The sequence below is a fragment of the Petaurus breviceps genome, unplaced genomic scaffold, assembly GCF_028583685.1.
Source record: "Petaurus breviceps papuanus isolate PSGF00001 unplaced genomic scaffold, PetGlider_PUasm1.0 37, whole genome shotgun sequence".
Lineage (NCBI taxonomy): Eukaryota > Metazoa > Chordata > Mammalia > Diprotodontia > Petauridae > Petaurus > Petaurus breviceps.
This window is the reverse complement of record NW_027186296.1, coordinates 97,463,623-97,480,495: the sequence shown is the minus strand read 5'-3', so window position 1 is coordinate 97,480,495 and position 16,873 is coordinate 97,463,623. Positions and strand designations below refer to the sequence as shown.

At 37.7% G+C, this 16,873-nt stretch overlaps 1 protein-coding gene across 3 annotated transcripts in view; it reads left to right on the top strand.

Annotated features, from left to right (window-relative positions):
* MCMBP (minichromosome maintenance complex binding protein) overlaps positions 1–16,873 on the top strand; it is a 32,881-nt gene continuing 16,008 nt past the window's right edge. For 2 of the 3 annotated variants that reach the window (XM_069099100.1, XM_069099098.1), the window contains exons 1-6: positions 4–387; positions 7,559–7,644; positions 8,415–8,555; positions 10,762–10,803; positions 14,038–14,139; positions 15,722–15,866. In XM_069099100.1, coding sequence (XP_068955201.1) covers positions 330–387; positions 7,559–7,644; positions 8,415–8,555; positions 10,762–10,803; positions 14,038–14,139; positions 15,722–15,866 — 574 coding nt within the window. In that variant the 5' untranslated portion in view covers positions 4–329. Of the gene's footprint in view, positions 388–7,558; positions 7,645–8,414; positions 8,556–10,761; positions 10,804–14,037; positions 14,140–15,721; positions 15,867–16,873 lie in introns of all 3 variants that reach the window. The other variant, XM_069099099.1, reaches the window with a different exon arrangement.

The following is a 16,873-nucleotide window of genomic DNA, read 5'->3' as shown; positions in this document are numbered from 1 at the left end:
CATAGTGTAGAGGAAGGCGGGGGACCAGGGGGGCTCCTCGCGCTTCCGCCTCGTAGCTGCCGCCGCCGCCGAAGTTGCTGCTGCCGGGAGTGGGGCGAGCCCGAAGCCGGGCAGTGACGCTCTGTGACCGCTGCGGCTTGCCCGGCGTGGGTGTGGGCGAGAGAGGGAGCGGCTGGGGGCTTCGGACCGGACACCGAAAGGAGAGGAGGAAGAGGAAGCCGCCGCAGCCCCGGGGAAGGAGTAGGGCCGTGCGATTGTCTCCTCAGCCCGGCCGTCGCCTCCTTGGGAGCCCCGCTCGGGGCAGCCTGCTCCACGCGCCCCTCGGCAAGATGCCGTGCGGGGACGACTGGCTGAACCATCCGCTCGGCATCGTGCAGGGCTTCTTCGGTGAGTGGGGGGCGCCCGCCAGGAGGACTGACGGACTCTGCCGCCGCCTGCTTGGGGTCGACTTATGGGGGGACCCCCAGGAACAGTACGTGTTTCAGGGAAATCCTTGGTTCCGAGGGAGGGGGGAAGGGGCGGCCCCAGTGACCTCCTCCCCCGCCAGCCAGTGGGCGACCACGCGCCCCGAGGCCGTCGCGCGGTGTGGGTTGCCCCGGCTGGGGCTGCGGCCGGGGAGAGCCTCGTGTGCGCCCGCCCGAGGGGGCCGTCTGGGAACCCGACCTCCCCCCTGCAGGGGACGGAGAGGGGGCAAAAATTTTGTCGCCTCAAATCGCGGATCGTGGGTGACCATTGGCGAGTCCGTGGTGGGGTTCCTGCTGGACGGGCTCGTGGGAAGCCCGCGACGGCCCGCCGTGGTCAGGTCCTCCCCAAGCGCGGCTCCAGCCGCGGCCGGGGGCTTGCAGCTCACGGCCGGACATTTAGGGGCGCCCGAGATCGCCCCGCCTCCGTCGCGTCTGACGTCGCTGTGCTTGGGTCTCGGCTGCCCCTCTCCCACCTGGTGCGAGTGGAGGAGAGATTAACCCTCAAAGGCGACCGTGCCTCTGCTGCTGTTCGTTAGTGCCCGGCTCCCTGATCCCATTGGGGGTCCTCTTGGCAAGGTACTGAAGGAGTTGGCCACGTCCTTCTCCAGCCCTCTTTATAGATAAGGAAACTGAGGCACACAGGGTGAAGTGACGTGCCCAGGGTCACCCAGCTAGGGTCTGGGGCCAGATTTGAACCCAGGAAGTTGGAATCACCTTTACTCCCAGCCTGGCACTCTGACCGTTGCCCTGGGGAAATCGGGTAAAGTTTAAAACAAACAAACATGTTTTGAACGTTTTGCGGCACCATACACCGAGGCAGTGAACTGCTTGTGAATAGTGCTGGATTTGTCTGGAAGACTTAGGGTTTGGTTCCAGCCTTAAACGTTTACTAGCCGTGTGACCCTGAGCAAGTGGATTCATCTTCTGTAAAATGGGGCTAATAACCTCTACCCCCCAGGCTTCTGGTGAGTGAGACCAGATAAGATTTGTAAGGCAGCATGTAAATGCTAGCTCCCACCTAGCTCACTGGAGGTCCTCTTATCCGACCACCTTCACTATCCAGAGCAGAAGAAAGCAGAAAGTAAATGTTAGAAATAATATTTTATATAAAACCCATACATTTGGAGGAGATCTTTCGGTGGGATGGGGGAATATTGACTTTATTTAATTTCAATTTGTTGACAACTAACTCGTTTCCCCAGCCTACAACAGAATAGAAGCAAGCTGCAAACCATCACCATCCCATCTCAGCAGGGCACTGACAGTAGGGAGACTTAACAGCTGAAGTAAGGGAAGAAGCAGGAAATCTATTTTAAAACTGACATATTCAAAATAAAGTATTTTAAGGGCGACTAGGTGGTGCAGTGAATAGAGCACGGGCCTTGAAGTCAGGAGGACCTGAGTTCAAATATGGCCTCAGACAATTAACACACAAAAAAAACTAGCTGTGGGACTTTGGCCAAGTCACTTAACCCCAATTGCCCTCCCCCCCCAAAAAAAATATATATGTATATATAGTATTTTAGGCCCTTTAATGAACGAACTGGCTGTCTTAAGCTCTTTGAGTCTCCAAGGGCATTAGTCACTCTAATAAAGAAGAGTATAATAGTTGATATTCTTAATGATGACCCCAGTAATTAAAGCAAAAGTTAACAGAGATTTATCCTTAGCAAGCTATATTTAATTAGAGAAGAAAATGTATACTACATTTTAGGATTTCCACCAAAAAACTTTTTCAGGTTTGTTTTAAGTTAGTCTTTAAATCCCTTAAGCTTATACAAGACCTTGTTCTCCAAGATTCTGGATAAATTAGGTTTGTTACTATATAACAAAGATTTGTTTATATTTTGATCAAATTATGTTGTCTTTCTAACAGAGATGTGCCTTTCTCATAGCACACAAAGCATACAATGTTGACATATGGTGCCATCAGCCTTATAACAGGGTTCAACAGTGTTTTTAGAATTCCATGGATTATTCATTGTATAGCAGTTATAAATAATACAGTAGCTATGTTGATTGGTCTTAGTATATGAATAAACCAAAAACAATTGTTTTTTTTTTTCAGTTAACACTACTGAAGGATGGCAATTTTCACAATTTCTTATCGTACTGTGATAAAACGTTACAGATGTTTGTTGATTAAAAAAAAAAAACATGTCATGAGACTAGTTAGGTATATTCGTAGTCAGTCTCTGAACAGGAGAGAATTATTTTTACTGATAAGTGCCTAAATATAGAGTAACTGTCTTTTTAATATTAAAATAATGATTTTTACTTGTGGTCACAAGCAGGAATGTTGAACAGAAGGTTTGGAGTCAGTCAAAGGGACACACTTGAGGACCTTGAAGCCACAGGTTCCCCACCCCTGGAACAAATATGGCACTTTTTTCTTGGTCCTTAATCTGTGGTTCTATCACTGTAGTGAACTATATATGCAACTTTAAAAGTAAGCTTCTAGAACTTTCCCATGGGTCACAGAGCTAGCATGTACCAGAACCCAGGTCTTTCCAATTCCAGGATTATCTGTTTCCAGTATTATCTGCACATTGCTATGGTTAACCCAAAAGAACCCAGCCTCAAGAGTCTAAAAGACCTAGATTCAAGAACTCTTTCTGACATGCTGATTCTGACCCTAGGCAAGTCACAACCTCTGGGTTACACCAGCAACTTGCTAAGATCATTAAATTGCTACGTAATAACTCAATTGTTGACTGTATTGATAGATTGAGTTTTTCCCTCACTAAATGTCCTCCTCTCCTATGACATCACAGGTATGTTCTCATCTCCCCACACCCTTCAATTAATGAATTTGTTTTAAGTAGATATTTGGTTTGTATTTGAAGTGCTTAATCTCATATTTAAGATATTTCCTTTAGACCTTAAAAAAGTCATTGTCAGTATTCTATGATCTAAGTTGAGGAGGGTATCCAAAGTTGGGAAACCCCATCCGCTCATAGCATAAGTATAACCCTACCATTCCCCATCAGAGTTGAGTGAATTATTTCCTCAGTGTCCAAATTTCTTTTGAGCCTCTCTGAATTTAACTAGGCCTATCCTTAGGTAGCAGTCACAAATTCTGCTATGTTCAAATTCAAAGCCTTTCCAATAGCTGGTGGACCTGTCATGGCTTGAACTTCCCTGACGAATTCTTCAAGAACCCAGGGTCACTGCCAGGAACTAATGAATAGATCTGTTTTTAATTTTCATTGTGGGATAGTTTTGTATAAGGAGATAAATGTTTAAAGCCACCTTCTTTGATGAAACCTAACCATGTTTTCTTAGAGGGATCTAAAAAAATTAGATTTCCTTGTATGCAGTTCTAATAGTAGAGTGCAATCACTAATCGTTTTTTGACTAAATGTAAAAATTGTATGATGTAAAATGAGACAGAATTAAGAGAAGCATTGTTAATTTAACAAGTGTTTGAGTCACTCTGAGGTAATTTACCTTCTGATATCATAAGGAAATACCATTTCTTCCTGTTTTTTTGCTGGGTTTTTTTTTTTTATTATAGATGAAATCTGTTTGTGCGGTGAGGCTGCTCTTTTATGTATTTAGTTTTTAGTAGAGACAAGAAAGCCTTTCATTGGTTGGGATGATTTCTTAACCTTTTTTATCAGGTTAATGGACCCATTTTATTACATTTACGAAGGTAAAATCCAATTTTAAGGGACTAGGTACATCCAAATTGCTTGGTTGCTGTGGAATTTTGATATAAATAGAAACAAAAAAATCCCCAAACCTTCATGTGGAATACCCTTTCATTTCAATGGCACATTAATTTCCATATTGGAACTACTGCATTAACTCCATCAGTGGCCTTCACTCTAGTCTCTGACTTCCCTTTAATTTAATCTATACAATATTTTTATTGATTAAGTTTAAGAAATAAACTGTTATCCTGTCATTCCTCTGCCGAGAAATGTCTACCCATGGGATACCCATGGGCTAAAAGATCAAGTTCAAACCTCTCAGCCTGGCACCCAGTGCCCTCCAAAATCCGGTCTTGGCCATATTTCCCAATACTCCATCACTTTCTGTAACCCCACATCCTTTCTGGCTTCTGAGACAGCTTGTCTGTTTTCTTCATGAAGCTTCTCTGTTACTCTGTTGTAGCAAACAAGCATTTATTTTGTAGTACTGTGTAAACCACTGTCAGGCATTGGGCTACAAAGGAAAGCAAGATCCTGCCTTAAAGGAACTTTTTTTTCTTTTTGGAGGGCAGTTGGTTTTATTGTGTGTGTGTGGGTGTAAGTGTCTGAGGCCACAACAGAACTTGGGGTCCTCCGGAGCTGGCGCTTTACTCTCTGCACCACCTAACTGCCTCCCCTAAAGGAACTTTAAAGTACCTGCTGATCTGCTCATCTCCCATCTCTCTATCTCCCTCTGTACCTACTATAACACTATTTGGTAGTAGTTATTTAAAAGTTCAGATTGTACTCCCTTTGGATACCTTTTCATTGGGCGATTCACCTGCTTGCTGTTCGTGACAAACTCCTTAAAGAGACAGAAGCTTCTTCTCCTGCAGAGCATGAGCTTTTTTTAAAAATGGATATAAGGATCTTACATAATAGCTTCAGGTGTGAGGCAAGACTGATTTCTTTGAGCTAGTTGCGGTGGGTTGAGTGAATTTATGCTCTATTCTATGCACTGGGATACAAGTAAGAAAAGTCTTTGACTTTAAGGAGCTTACATTCTAAAAAGGAGAGATACCAAAGGGGAGTGGTGTACTGAGATGGATAGTTAGCCTAGATGTTAAACAGTCATAAAGCATTGATGCCTTTTACACCTATTCCAGAAGCAATTATTATGTTTCTTAAATTGTATTTTATTTTTTAATTAACAGACATTTACTTTCTTTCCTTCTCAACCTACCCTACCCCAGCCCACCCCAAAAAATAAAAAAACCTTGAAAAACACAAGCACACACAAAACAAATTACCCTATTGGTCATAGTCCAAAAATATCTGGATCTTGAGTCCATCTCCTCTCTGTCAGGAGGTGAGTAGCATTCATTACCAGTCTTCTGGAATCATGACGGGTCAAGCAATGGTTGATCTGATCACTGTTGTGTGATCAGTGTGAGTGATGGGTGGCAGAAGGATGAAAGTATGGCAAATTCAGATAGCTGGGATGGTTAGACACAGTGAGCTCTCAAGGATCAACGCTGCAGGTAGAGAGCTGGAGGTACATTGAATCTTATATACAACTGTTTCTTCTGTTTATCTGTTACTGTAGCATTTTCTTTATACCAAAAAAATGCTTAGATGGCCACCATTATTTTTGCCTTTTCGTCAGCTATTAAGTAGTAACGTAACAGGGTCCTATAGGATGTTCTAGCCAGAAAGTATATTAAGATTCACTAGCCCAATTCCTTCATTTTACAAATAAACCAAGACCAGTAAGAAAGCCTGATGTCCAACAGCTAGTAAATGACAGATCTGGGACTTTGACATTTAGACCTTTGACCTTCCATATACAATGTTCTTTTTATTATACCACTTATCTATGACATTTTGTAATTTACATAGTGCTTATTTCACCATAGCTCTGTGAGATAGCATAGGCATTATTACCCTACCCCAGTTTTTTGTAGATGAGGGAACTGAGGCTGAGAAGTTAACTATAACTATCCTGTGATCATATGCAGTAAGGATTAGCCAAGGAGTATAGGATCATTTATTTAGAGCTAGAATGAGATTTTAGGTTGAACCTCACATTCTGTAGATGTTGTTATTAATGACCAATGAGATGCTGAGTCACTGCATTAGTTTGTTCATCTTGCAGATGAAAGGGTTTCTTGTATCCAACTCCAAAATTCCTTGGTGAGTTATAATGTCCAATAAGGTGGAGTTGGGTTGCTAAAGTTTGCTCCCTTGCTTTCATCTTTTAGTTGAGGACACTTTTCTCTTTAGTCAAAACTCTAAGCAGAGAGATTTTTTTTTTATCTCTAAGTCCTAGAGAATTGAAATGTAATGGTCATTCTCATGTTTACATAAAAATGACGTGTTCTTTTGTTCTGGGTCATAGTCATATAGAAATTATTCATTTTCAGATATTCTTTGTAACAAACAAGGTTAACAAACCATTGTTATTCTGCATCCATTTAGGTAGGATAATAGTGATTTATATAATCTTTTTACAGTGGCATTTTATCTGTATATTTGTAATATATGTTGTATTTATATTTATGTTACATATGTTATATTTATATATTATGTTACATATATTAAAAGCATGCAAAGCATTTTGCTCATAATGTAGAAAAATAATTTCATTAAAGTGTAACAATTTACATTTAATTTTAATTTCATAGATAAATGAATCAAATGATTAAAGAAACCTAGTCCATATTTAGAAGTTATATACTGCTCTACTTTTATTCCCATTTCACTTACCTAAGTAGCTTGTACAGCCTTGCTCTAATGGAGCAGGTTTCAGTGATAAGGATATTCCAACCAACCTTCCAAGGTTGTAGATCACTGCCTATCCTGAGTGTCCAGGTCCTGTAAATTCATCTTGGGGTTCCTCCTCATGTGCTGGGAGCCTTTGTATTCCCTTGTCATGAGACTTATACCAGTGGCTTACTTGAGTAATTCATCCATGTTCTTGCTGAGTGACCAGCCCATTTTAAAAATTGTATACTCCTTTAATGACAGTCTTTATACAGTTTCTCCTGAAGAATTCTTTATTCTGTTATCTTAGCCTGCTCATACTCGTAGTATTTATATGCACTTGCTGGGGACTGGTATTGTGATGTCCCAGGGTCTACAGAGACCTGGTTTTAATGATATTAATTTGGTCAGTTCACTTAACCTCACTTTCTTAAGTTATAAAGGCTATATGGTATTTATACTGTTTCACACAATTGTTCTGAGGAAAACAGAATAAAGTGATGATAGATGTGAGCTGTTCCAAATTCCATTTTAAACTACTTATTGATGATAACTTATATTTACCAAATACTTCAAAGTTTGCAGAGCTGACAACTCACAGTCCTGTTTGATAAATGGTTGGAACTAGGTTTTGTTGTTGTTCTTTTTTAAAGATAAAGTCCATTTGTTTAAAAAGGTGAAATTTTCTCCTTTCAGCCCAAAATGGATTAAATTCTGACTGGGAGAAGAAAGTAACTGAATATTTTAAAGAAAAGCTAAAAGAAAATAATGCTACTAAATGGGTAAGCTTTTTTGTTTGTTTTGGCTTAGTTTTTTGTTTCTTATTTGTGTGAATTAAGTCTTAGATTGTTTTATAGGCAAGTTAATGTCAGTAACTTCTGTTTTTTTCAGTGTAGTAAGTAGGTTAAGATGCTATTGTGATGGCTTCAAGATGATTGTTTTTTCTATCTATACCTGAGAAAATATTTAGACTTACGTGCTACATTTTAGTGCCTCTAGATGGCAGTAATTGACAAGCTGCTACATTTTAGTGCCTCTAGATGGCAGTAATTGACAAGCTGCTACTTGTCATTTAATGTTAAATATTTTACCTTGACTTAACTTGATTGGAACTGGTATCTACATTATTTGTAGAGTGTAGCACTACAGAGTAGAACTTATTTCTCTTGAAGAGAGTAAGTATTTATATGTAGGAAGATCAGATACAATTATAGTGAACTTTTAGGAACTAAACATCTTTTGAAATGTGATTTCATCTTATTGGCTATTGGGATATTAAATTGTCAGCTGAGACTTAGAAGGAAATCTTTTACCATGTGGAGATTTTGGCTGACAATAGTATTCTTAATAGTTGGCATGTAATTATTTTGTCATCCCTGATAGAATGTAAGTTCCTTGAGGGCAGGGACTATTTCATTTTTGTGCTTGTATCCCCAATAGGTAGCACAGTGTATAGAATGAAACATAGTAGGCATGTGATAAATGATTGTTGAGTCTGTATATCTGCCTAGTTTTTCTTCTGTTTTAAACATAATTTTTTTGTCCTATTAAGGTACCATCATTGAATGATGTGCCTCTTCACTATCTGAAGCCCAACAGTTTTGTGAAATTCCGCTGCATGGTTCAGGATATGTTTGATCCTGAGTTTTACATGGGAGTCTATGAAACAGTTGACCCAAATACAAAAGCACGGGTATGTATGCTACTTTTAAAGTTTAGCCATAGATTAAACTGTAGTTATTCTTTATATACCGAGTATAAAGCATTTTAAATTATTCCTGGTTTAGCTTTGGCATCATAACTGTTTTCTGGTTAATTGAAACTAGAATTATCCATCTATAAAGAAAACTGTTGAGGCAGTTAGATGAGTCAGTGGATAGAACACTGGGCCTGGAGTCAGGAATACCTGAGTTCAAATCTTCCCTCAGGCACTTACTAGCAAGGTGACCCTGTGCAAGCCACTTAACCTCTGTTTGCCTAAATCCACTGGAGAATGAAATGGCAAACCACTTAAGTATCTTTGCCAAGAAAATCCCATGGACAGCATTAGTGTGCTATGGTCCATGGGGTCATGAAGAGTTGTTTACACCTGAATGGCTAAACAGCAAGGAAAACTGTATAAGTCAGGAATGTGCTGTGTTGGTATCCTACCTTAGCAGTACACTACCCATTTTTTCTGCCAATTTAGAGGATTTGGTATAAGTTGGGTTTTTGTATATTTTTATAAGAATCTTCGAAGATTTCATGTGATTTGGAGAATTACCAGATCCTTGCTCAAAAATAGTATACAGTGGAGTCTTAGAAATCACCTTAAACGGATCCCACTTCGTGGATAGCAGGAAGCCTTAAGAAGCCAACAATTAATTTAATATAAATTTTTATTGATGTTTTAGGGATACCCGTCATTTCCCAGCATGCCTTCCTTTTCCTCTCCCTCCCCCATTGAATCCTCCCTTGTGACAAAAGTATGATATAGAGATCATCTTTGACAAAACTATATTCTCTCCCCCCACTTCTCTGTCATGAATAAGGACTTGTCTTATTTGCAAGGCCAGACAAGACCTAGAAGACTTGAGAAAACTAGATAGCCATATATAAGGGCTTACAGGAGTCTAATAAGTCTTTTCAGGTAGCAATTCTTCTTATTCAGCATAGAATTAACCTTTAAAAAGTTACCAGAGACCTAAAATAAAATAGCACATTTTAAAGAGTATTTTATTTTTATTTATTTTAGTTTTTCAGCATTCACTTTTATAGGATTTTGAGTTCTAAATTTTCCCTCTCCCCAAGACAGCATGCAATCTGATTAAAGCTATACATATATGATCATATTAAACATTTCCACCATTAGTCATGTTGTGAAAGAAGAATCAGAACAAAAGGAAAAAAACAATAAAAGAAAGAGAAAATATTCTGCTTTCAGAATCAGTTCTTTCTCCGAATGTGGATAGCATTTTCCATCATGAGTCTTTTGGAATTGTCTTAGATCATAAAATAGCACATTTGCACAAAAGTTGGTATAAAATTATATTATCTGGTTCTATGGGGGGAAAAGGCAGATGAATCTTGTTCTTTAAGTAGGGAATGTGTTGAGACCTTGGGAATACAATGTAAATTTAAAATATTATACTATGAATATCTATTCTATAGTTATAATTAAAACCTTAAGACAAGAATTCTCTAGGGTAGGGAATAGTGACTAGACCTATGATTTCATTGCAATAGGAAACTATTAAACAAACTTCCTCTACCAATGTAGGTTGGTACCTTCATGATTTATTGTCTTAGAGTATTGCCTAGGCCACTGAGGGATTATACAGGATTAAACAGGGTGATACAGCCAATAAGTATTAGAGGAGGGTCTTGAACCCAAGTGTTCCTGACTTTGAAGCTGGCTCCCTATCCATTACACCATGCTGCCTTGCCCCTGAGGGACTTAAGTAATTTGTGCAATTTGGGACTTTTTGGACTCTTAAATTGGTAAAGTTAAAATATTGTAGTAGTAATATTATGGAGAAGCCTCTTTGTTTTTAAACCGTTTGTTGATATATTTAGATTCCATTATTAAATATCGGATACCAAGATTATGATCTTACGCTTTAATTTGGCCATAAAACTAATGCTAAATTCCTATAGATATTGTTGCTTTAGGTAATAGGTTGCACGATTTGCCAAATAGGTTTTGGTAACTAAGTGCTGTATTTGACTGTTTTAGGTGAAGAAGCATCTGAGGGAGACTCCACAGAGTCCCTGAATACTCGTACTTAAAGTATGTCAGAGCTACTTAGAATTTGGTGTCTAAATTTTGTCATTCTATTTATAGCAGTTCTGATTATTGAGTAATAAAAGGCAGTAATTTGTTTTGATTGAGCGTTCAATCGGTTTGTTGTTGTTCACAGGTTTTACATTTTGGGAAATACAGAGACATAGCAGAATGTGGGGTATGTGTTGCAACTTAAAATTTTTTTCTAAAAAACAAAACTTAGTTATAACTCATTACTTTTCTTTTTTATTGGTATATTTTTGGTTCTACATCACATACATTTCCATCTTGTACCAAAAAAACCCAGAAAGATGGGAGAAGGCAGCTCTACCAAACTAACACCACATAGTCAACACCTCTGCATTGAAGGAAAGGAGTATGTTTTTTCATCTCTTCTCAAGGTCTAACCTTAGTTGTTATAACTACATAGCTTTCAGTTTTATTTTATTGTTCTTTCCACTTACATTGTTGTAATCATTGTGCATATTTTCCCAGTTCTACTTATTTCACTCTACCTCAGTATCTCTTAAGTGTTACTGTTTCTTTGAATTCTTTACATTAGCCATTTCTTATGGCTCAGTAATATTTCCTTAGATTCTTGTACCACAATTTGTGTAGCCATTCTGCAATTAATGGATTCCCTGCTTTGTTCTTTATGACTCCAAAAAAAAATGTGCTGCTATAAATATTTTGTTGTGTACAAAAACTTTCTGTAATCCCTTAGAGGTATATAATATAGCTTATTACTTTTCTTGAGCTGATACTGAATTTTTCTTACTTTTCTTTAAGTATACAAATGACAAGTTTTTGTTTTGTTTTATATTTTTGAGAAAATAATAGATATCTTCTCCCTTAATTGTCATTTGTATTATAGCTTTGCCTGGTGTGTCTTTTTGTTATTGAGACTTCTTATAAAGGGAGTTTATAATAAATATTTCAATTAATGTTTTCCGAAACATTTGAAATTATGGTTTTAATCAGTATATTTAATCATTGCCTATTTTAAAAATAGAAATTGGGGCGGCCAGGTAGCATAGTGAGTAAGAGCACCGGCTCCAGTGTCGGGAGGACCTGGGGATCAAATCCAGGCTCAGACACTTAGCATCCACCCAGAAATACCTGGCTGTGTAACCTTGAGCAAGTTACTTAACCCTAATTGCTTGGGGGTGACCAGGTGGCTCAGTGAGTAAGAGCACCGGCCCCAGTGGCAGGATGACCTGGGGATCAAATCTTGGCTCTGATACTTAGCACCACACCCAGAAATAACTGGCCATGTAACCTTGAGCAAGTTACTTAACCCCAATTGCTTTAAAAAAAAAAATAAAATAAATTTATCCCTGCTTTGCTAATATGTTTATGTGAGCTTAGTTTGCATTTTACAAAATTGCATATCTGTACCCTTCAGTAATCTTTTTATTACCTGTTCTTTTCCTCTTAGAGGGAAATGACTGATTTTCTGATAGAATAAAGTAATATAGAAATGGCCAAAAAAAAAGTTTCACTCTCTTATGGGAGAAAAGAAAACACAGAACATTTTAACATAATGTTGTATGATGTATTGCTTTTATATGATGTGCACCGTTATGCTTGGTCCAACTGGTGTTACTTCCTTGTGGTAAGCTATTAATTTGATTTTGAAAGACTTGGCTTTTCTGAAAAAGAGGAGGACATGTTAGCTAAGTATTTACTATTTATTATAGACCATTTGAAAAACTATCTTTTTTTTTTTAAAGCAATTGGGGTTAAGTAACTTGCTCAAGGTTACATGGCCAGTTGTTTCTGGGTGTGGTGCTAAGTATCTGAGCCCGGGATTCGATCCAGGTCATCCCAGCACTGGAGCCGGTGCTCTTACTCGCTGAGCCACCTGGCCGCCCCGAAAAACTATCTTTAATGGAAGATGGGTTAAAATGGTGTTGTTCCAGACAATAGAAATAAAGTTGATGAGTAGAAGTCAAGTTTTAGCTCACTACACTGAAGAATTTTATTTAAAATTTTTTTTTTTGACAATTTTTGTTTTTCTGTCACTTATATTTCTTAAAGTATCTCCCAGAGAGTCATCTTTTATACTGGACAATAAAAAAGAGGGGGAGAAAAGTTCAGTAAAACAGGTTAAGATATTAAAAATGTCTGATATTTTATGCAGTGTTTGACATGTGCATTCTCCCCACCCCCCCCTTCGAAGAATGTGGGAGAGAGGAATGCTTTATCATCCCTTATTTGGGGTCAAGCTTGGTCATAATTTCACAACATTGTTTTAATTCTTCTGTTGCTTTTTCTACATATGTTTTTGAGGTCATTGGGTATATTGTTTACCTTGTGCTTAATCAAGGAAGAACTTAACAGAGCTGTCTAAAAATGGAATAGGCTATCTTGTGATTTAGTGAGCTCACCAGACACTCAAAATACTCAAGTGGAGATGGAGGAGATTCCTGTATTGGAAAGTTGTTATCTCTGAAAATCTACTTTGTGGGGATATCCTTAGATTTTTGGGTTCCTACTAAAAAGTCTATATTTGTCTTTCCTAAGAAATACATGTCTGATGTAACCATATCCCTAATGGTTATCGATTTGCAATAACAAGACTTTATAACCAAACCCCACCATAATCGTTATACCTTAATGTGTCTCTAGACTGCAGATCAACCCAGTTTAGTCTGTATCCCTCTATCTATGTGATCATAGTTGAGCTGTTTTCCTATACAACTATGATACAGTTTTACCTTAAATCCTAATTTCATAGAAACACTTAAAGATGTTAATGTAAGATATGCATGTAGCTTTTACACATGTTTGACCAGACCAGTTTATTCCTTCAGAATTCATAAGGAAAAAACTATACCTGAATTAAAATGTTTTGAATCTAGTTTTCTTTCTGTTAAAGTTATGGGGGAGTCCTATATTTTTCTTAATCTGTTTATATATTTTTACTTTTTAAATATTTCTTTATAAAACATATTTCGTTATAGAAGAAATGTCTATTTCTTTATTTAAAATATTAGTTAAAGCAAGTTGTATATTTTTAACTTGTTGCAGAATTGGTTATATGATTTGGGGTATTGATTTTTATGGTCTTGGGAAAGGTATATTATGGGGGATGGAAAAGTATTCAGATTAAAACATAATTTACAATATTTTTCTGTCCTTATTCTTCTTAAACAATCAAAAATTATTTTTAATGGCTGCCTATTAACTGTTTCATTTTCATAGCAACTACACATAATTCTGTAGATTGTTATATTAAAATGTAGTTGTTGGGTTTTTTAAATAAAATTTTATTGATATCATTTCTTTTTAATAACTTCATTTCCCAATGTATCCCTTTTTTATCCCCTTTCCAGGCTAGGGTTTCTTTTTGAATCATAATTTTAATATGTTCATTATTTCAATTCTTTAATATTCCTTTATGTTATAGCCTCAACAAGAAGTTGATTTGAACTCTACACAGACCACTACTTTAGAACGACAGACTTTCTATTGTGTCCCAGTGCCTGGAGAATCGGTGTGGGTAAAAGAAATATCCTTTTCCCGTATTTGTGTTGTATAGTCAGAAGATTTGATGAATCCAGCAGAGCCTTTTTGTCTCTTATCTGGGGACAATAACTGCCAGGGTTGTTGGGTGAAAGAAACTGAAAGTGGAACATAAATGAGTAGCTAATAAAATGTAAGCTCTGTCATTTGCTAATAAATCACTTCACCTCTCTGGGTTAGCTGTAAAGTGAAGATATTATACTAAATGGTTTTTAAGGTCTCTTTCAACTCTAAAATTGTATTTTCTACTGTTTTTTTTTACCACTAACTTTTTTTTTTTTTTAAGCAATTGGGGTTAATAAGTAATTTGCTCAAGGTTACACGGCCAGTTATTTCTGGGTGTGGTGGTAAGTATCTGAGCCCAGATTTGATCCAGGTCATCCCGACTCTGGGGCCAGTACTCTTACTCACTGAGCCACCTGGCCTCCCCTAAGCAATTGGGGTTAAATAACTTGCTCAAGGTTACACAGCCAGGTGTTTCTGGGTGGGTGCTAAGTGTCTGAGCCAGGATTCAATCCCAGGTCATCCTGACTCTGGGGCCGGTGCTCTTACTCGCTGTGCTACCTGGCTGCCCCTTACCACTAACATTTTAAGGGTTATGGTTAACTTTGTGGAGGGAAAATTATGCATATTCTGCTTGATGCCAGGGATTGTAACTCTAGTATCAAATTCATAGAAGTTATGGCTAGATTTTGACTTTAAGAAAATGTTTTCTAACAGTCAGTACAGTCCAAATTTGAAATATGTTGCTGAAGGATGTAACAGCCCCCTTGTCACTGGAGTTCTTCCAGTAGAGCTTGTTTAAGGACGTTGTGAGGGGTTCCTGGTCAGGTATGGTTGGACTAGATGTCTTTATAGGTCTCTTCCAGCTCTGAGATCCTGTGATTATTTTTTTAATAAGGACCCCAAAACTTTGTTATCTACTCTGCTACTACACCTTTGGGATTCGCAGGCCTTGCCATCTATCTTAAAGCTGAACATTGCCCTATGTGTTGTTTCTCTCTATTAAAATAGGAGTTTGTTGAGAATAAGAACCATTTTTCCTTTTCTGTTTTTGACCCCAGGGTCTAGTTTAGTATTTGGCATATAGTAAGTACTTGGTAAATTGTTTTTTATTCATTATTTCTTTCCTAGCAAAGAAATGCTTACACTATTCTTCAGTTTTATTGTTATGCCTAACTTCAATAAGGAAGCAAATATCTTTCAGTAATTATGAGATCGGTGGAGGGAGAACCCACAATAATGAATTAAAGGTTATGGAAGTACCAAAATAATGGTAACAGCTTCCTGATGTTCTACAAATTTTAGGAATGCCAAGTTACAGTGTAACTTCTAAAAATTCTAGTATGTTAAATTTGGTTATTCTAAAGAATTTGTCATTATTTTATCATTGTTAATATTTAAGTGCTGTAAAAGAAATTTGTGGAAGCAATAAGTCAATAAAATGTGTTTCCTTACATATTGATCCATTGGACTAATTTATAAACTGGTAATCTTTAAGTAGCTATAAAATAGCAAGATTTAGATTCTAAAATCTCTGTGTTGGCCTCCTTAATCTTTTATTTTACGCATATATTAGTGCAAGTCAAGCTCGTGTTAGCCCCTCAACATCCTACACTCCAAGTCGTCACAAGAGAAGTTATGAAGATGATGAAGATATGGACCTTCATCCATCTAAACAGAAAGATCAACATACAGGTTTAAGACATACAGGTAACATCACAGTATTTCTAATAAGTTTAAAACAGGATTAACTTCAAGAGTATTGATCACTGGACATGGTGGTACACACCTGCAGTTCCCTGCCACCATTCTGCTAACGCTCCTAGATTGCTTGAGCTTGGAAATTCAGCTACAGGAGACTAAAACTGATCGTATTTCTGCACTAATTCTGGCACCATTATGGTGTGAGCCAAGGTATGAGGCATGCTAGCCCCAGTCAGAAACTGAGCAAGTCAGAGCTTCTGCAGCATTCATCAATGGGATCTAGCTTGAGGTGACAGCACTTCTAGCCTGGGCAAGATTGGAAGGTTGTTACTCCATCTTCTTAACCACCCCCATTCCCTCCCAAATAATCTATCAACTTTATTTAGAATGTTGTATCAGGATTACTGTATGAACACATTTTATATTATTATTGCTAACTAGAGGTTATGTTGTAGAATTACTTATAATAATTCTTAAACTGACAAATTCATTTAGCAGGCCTGTAGTTTAGATACTGCTATATTATAATTGATTTTGAAAGTTTCTGAGTGAGTAGACTGAAAATAAAAGTCTTTTCTTTGGCTGATGTGGCCTTCACTTTCACCTTAACTTCTTTAGTGATTTTTAGAGCACCTAAAAATTATTTCTTTGTCCTTGAAAACATGCTTGCTTGTTAATGTAGTCTTTGTGGGACAAAGTCATTTATTTTTCAGGCTTGAATTCATCACCCAAGAAAAGTTATGGATTTCAGTGAATGAGTTTCATTTTTCCCCAAACAGATATTCATAATCAGATTTATTATGCAAATAAAATTGTAATTCAAGGCAAAAAAAATGTAATTTTTTTTTTTAATTCTTACCATGCAATTAGATTGTGACAAACTAATAAATTTGCATGTTGTGAGAACTTGACTTTTAAGCAGCTTTTGATTTTTAAAAGATGAGTCATTACTGGTAAATTTTTTGAGGGAAAATGGTTACTTTTCATCTCTTCATTTTACATGTAGAATACTT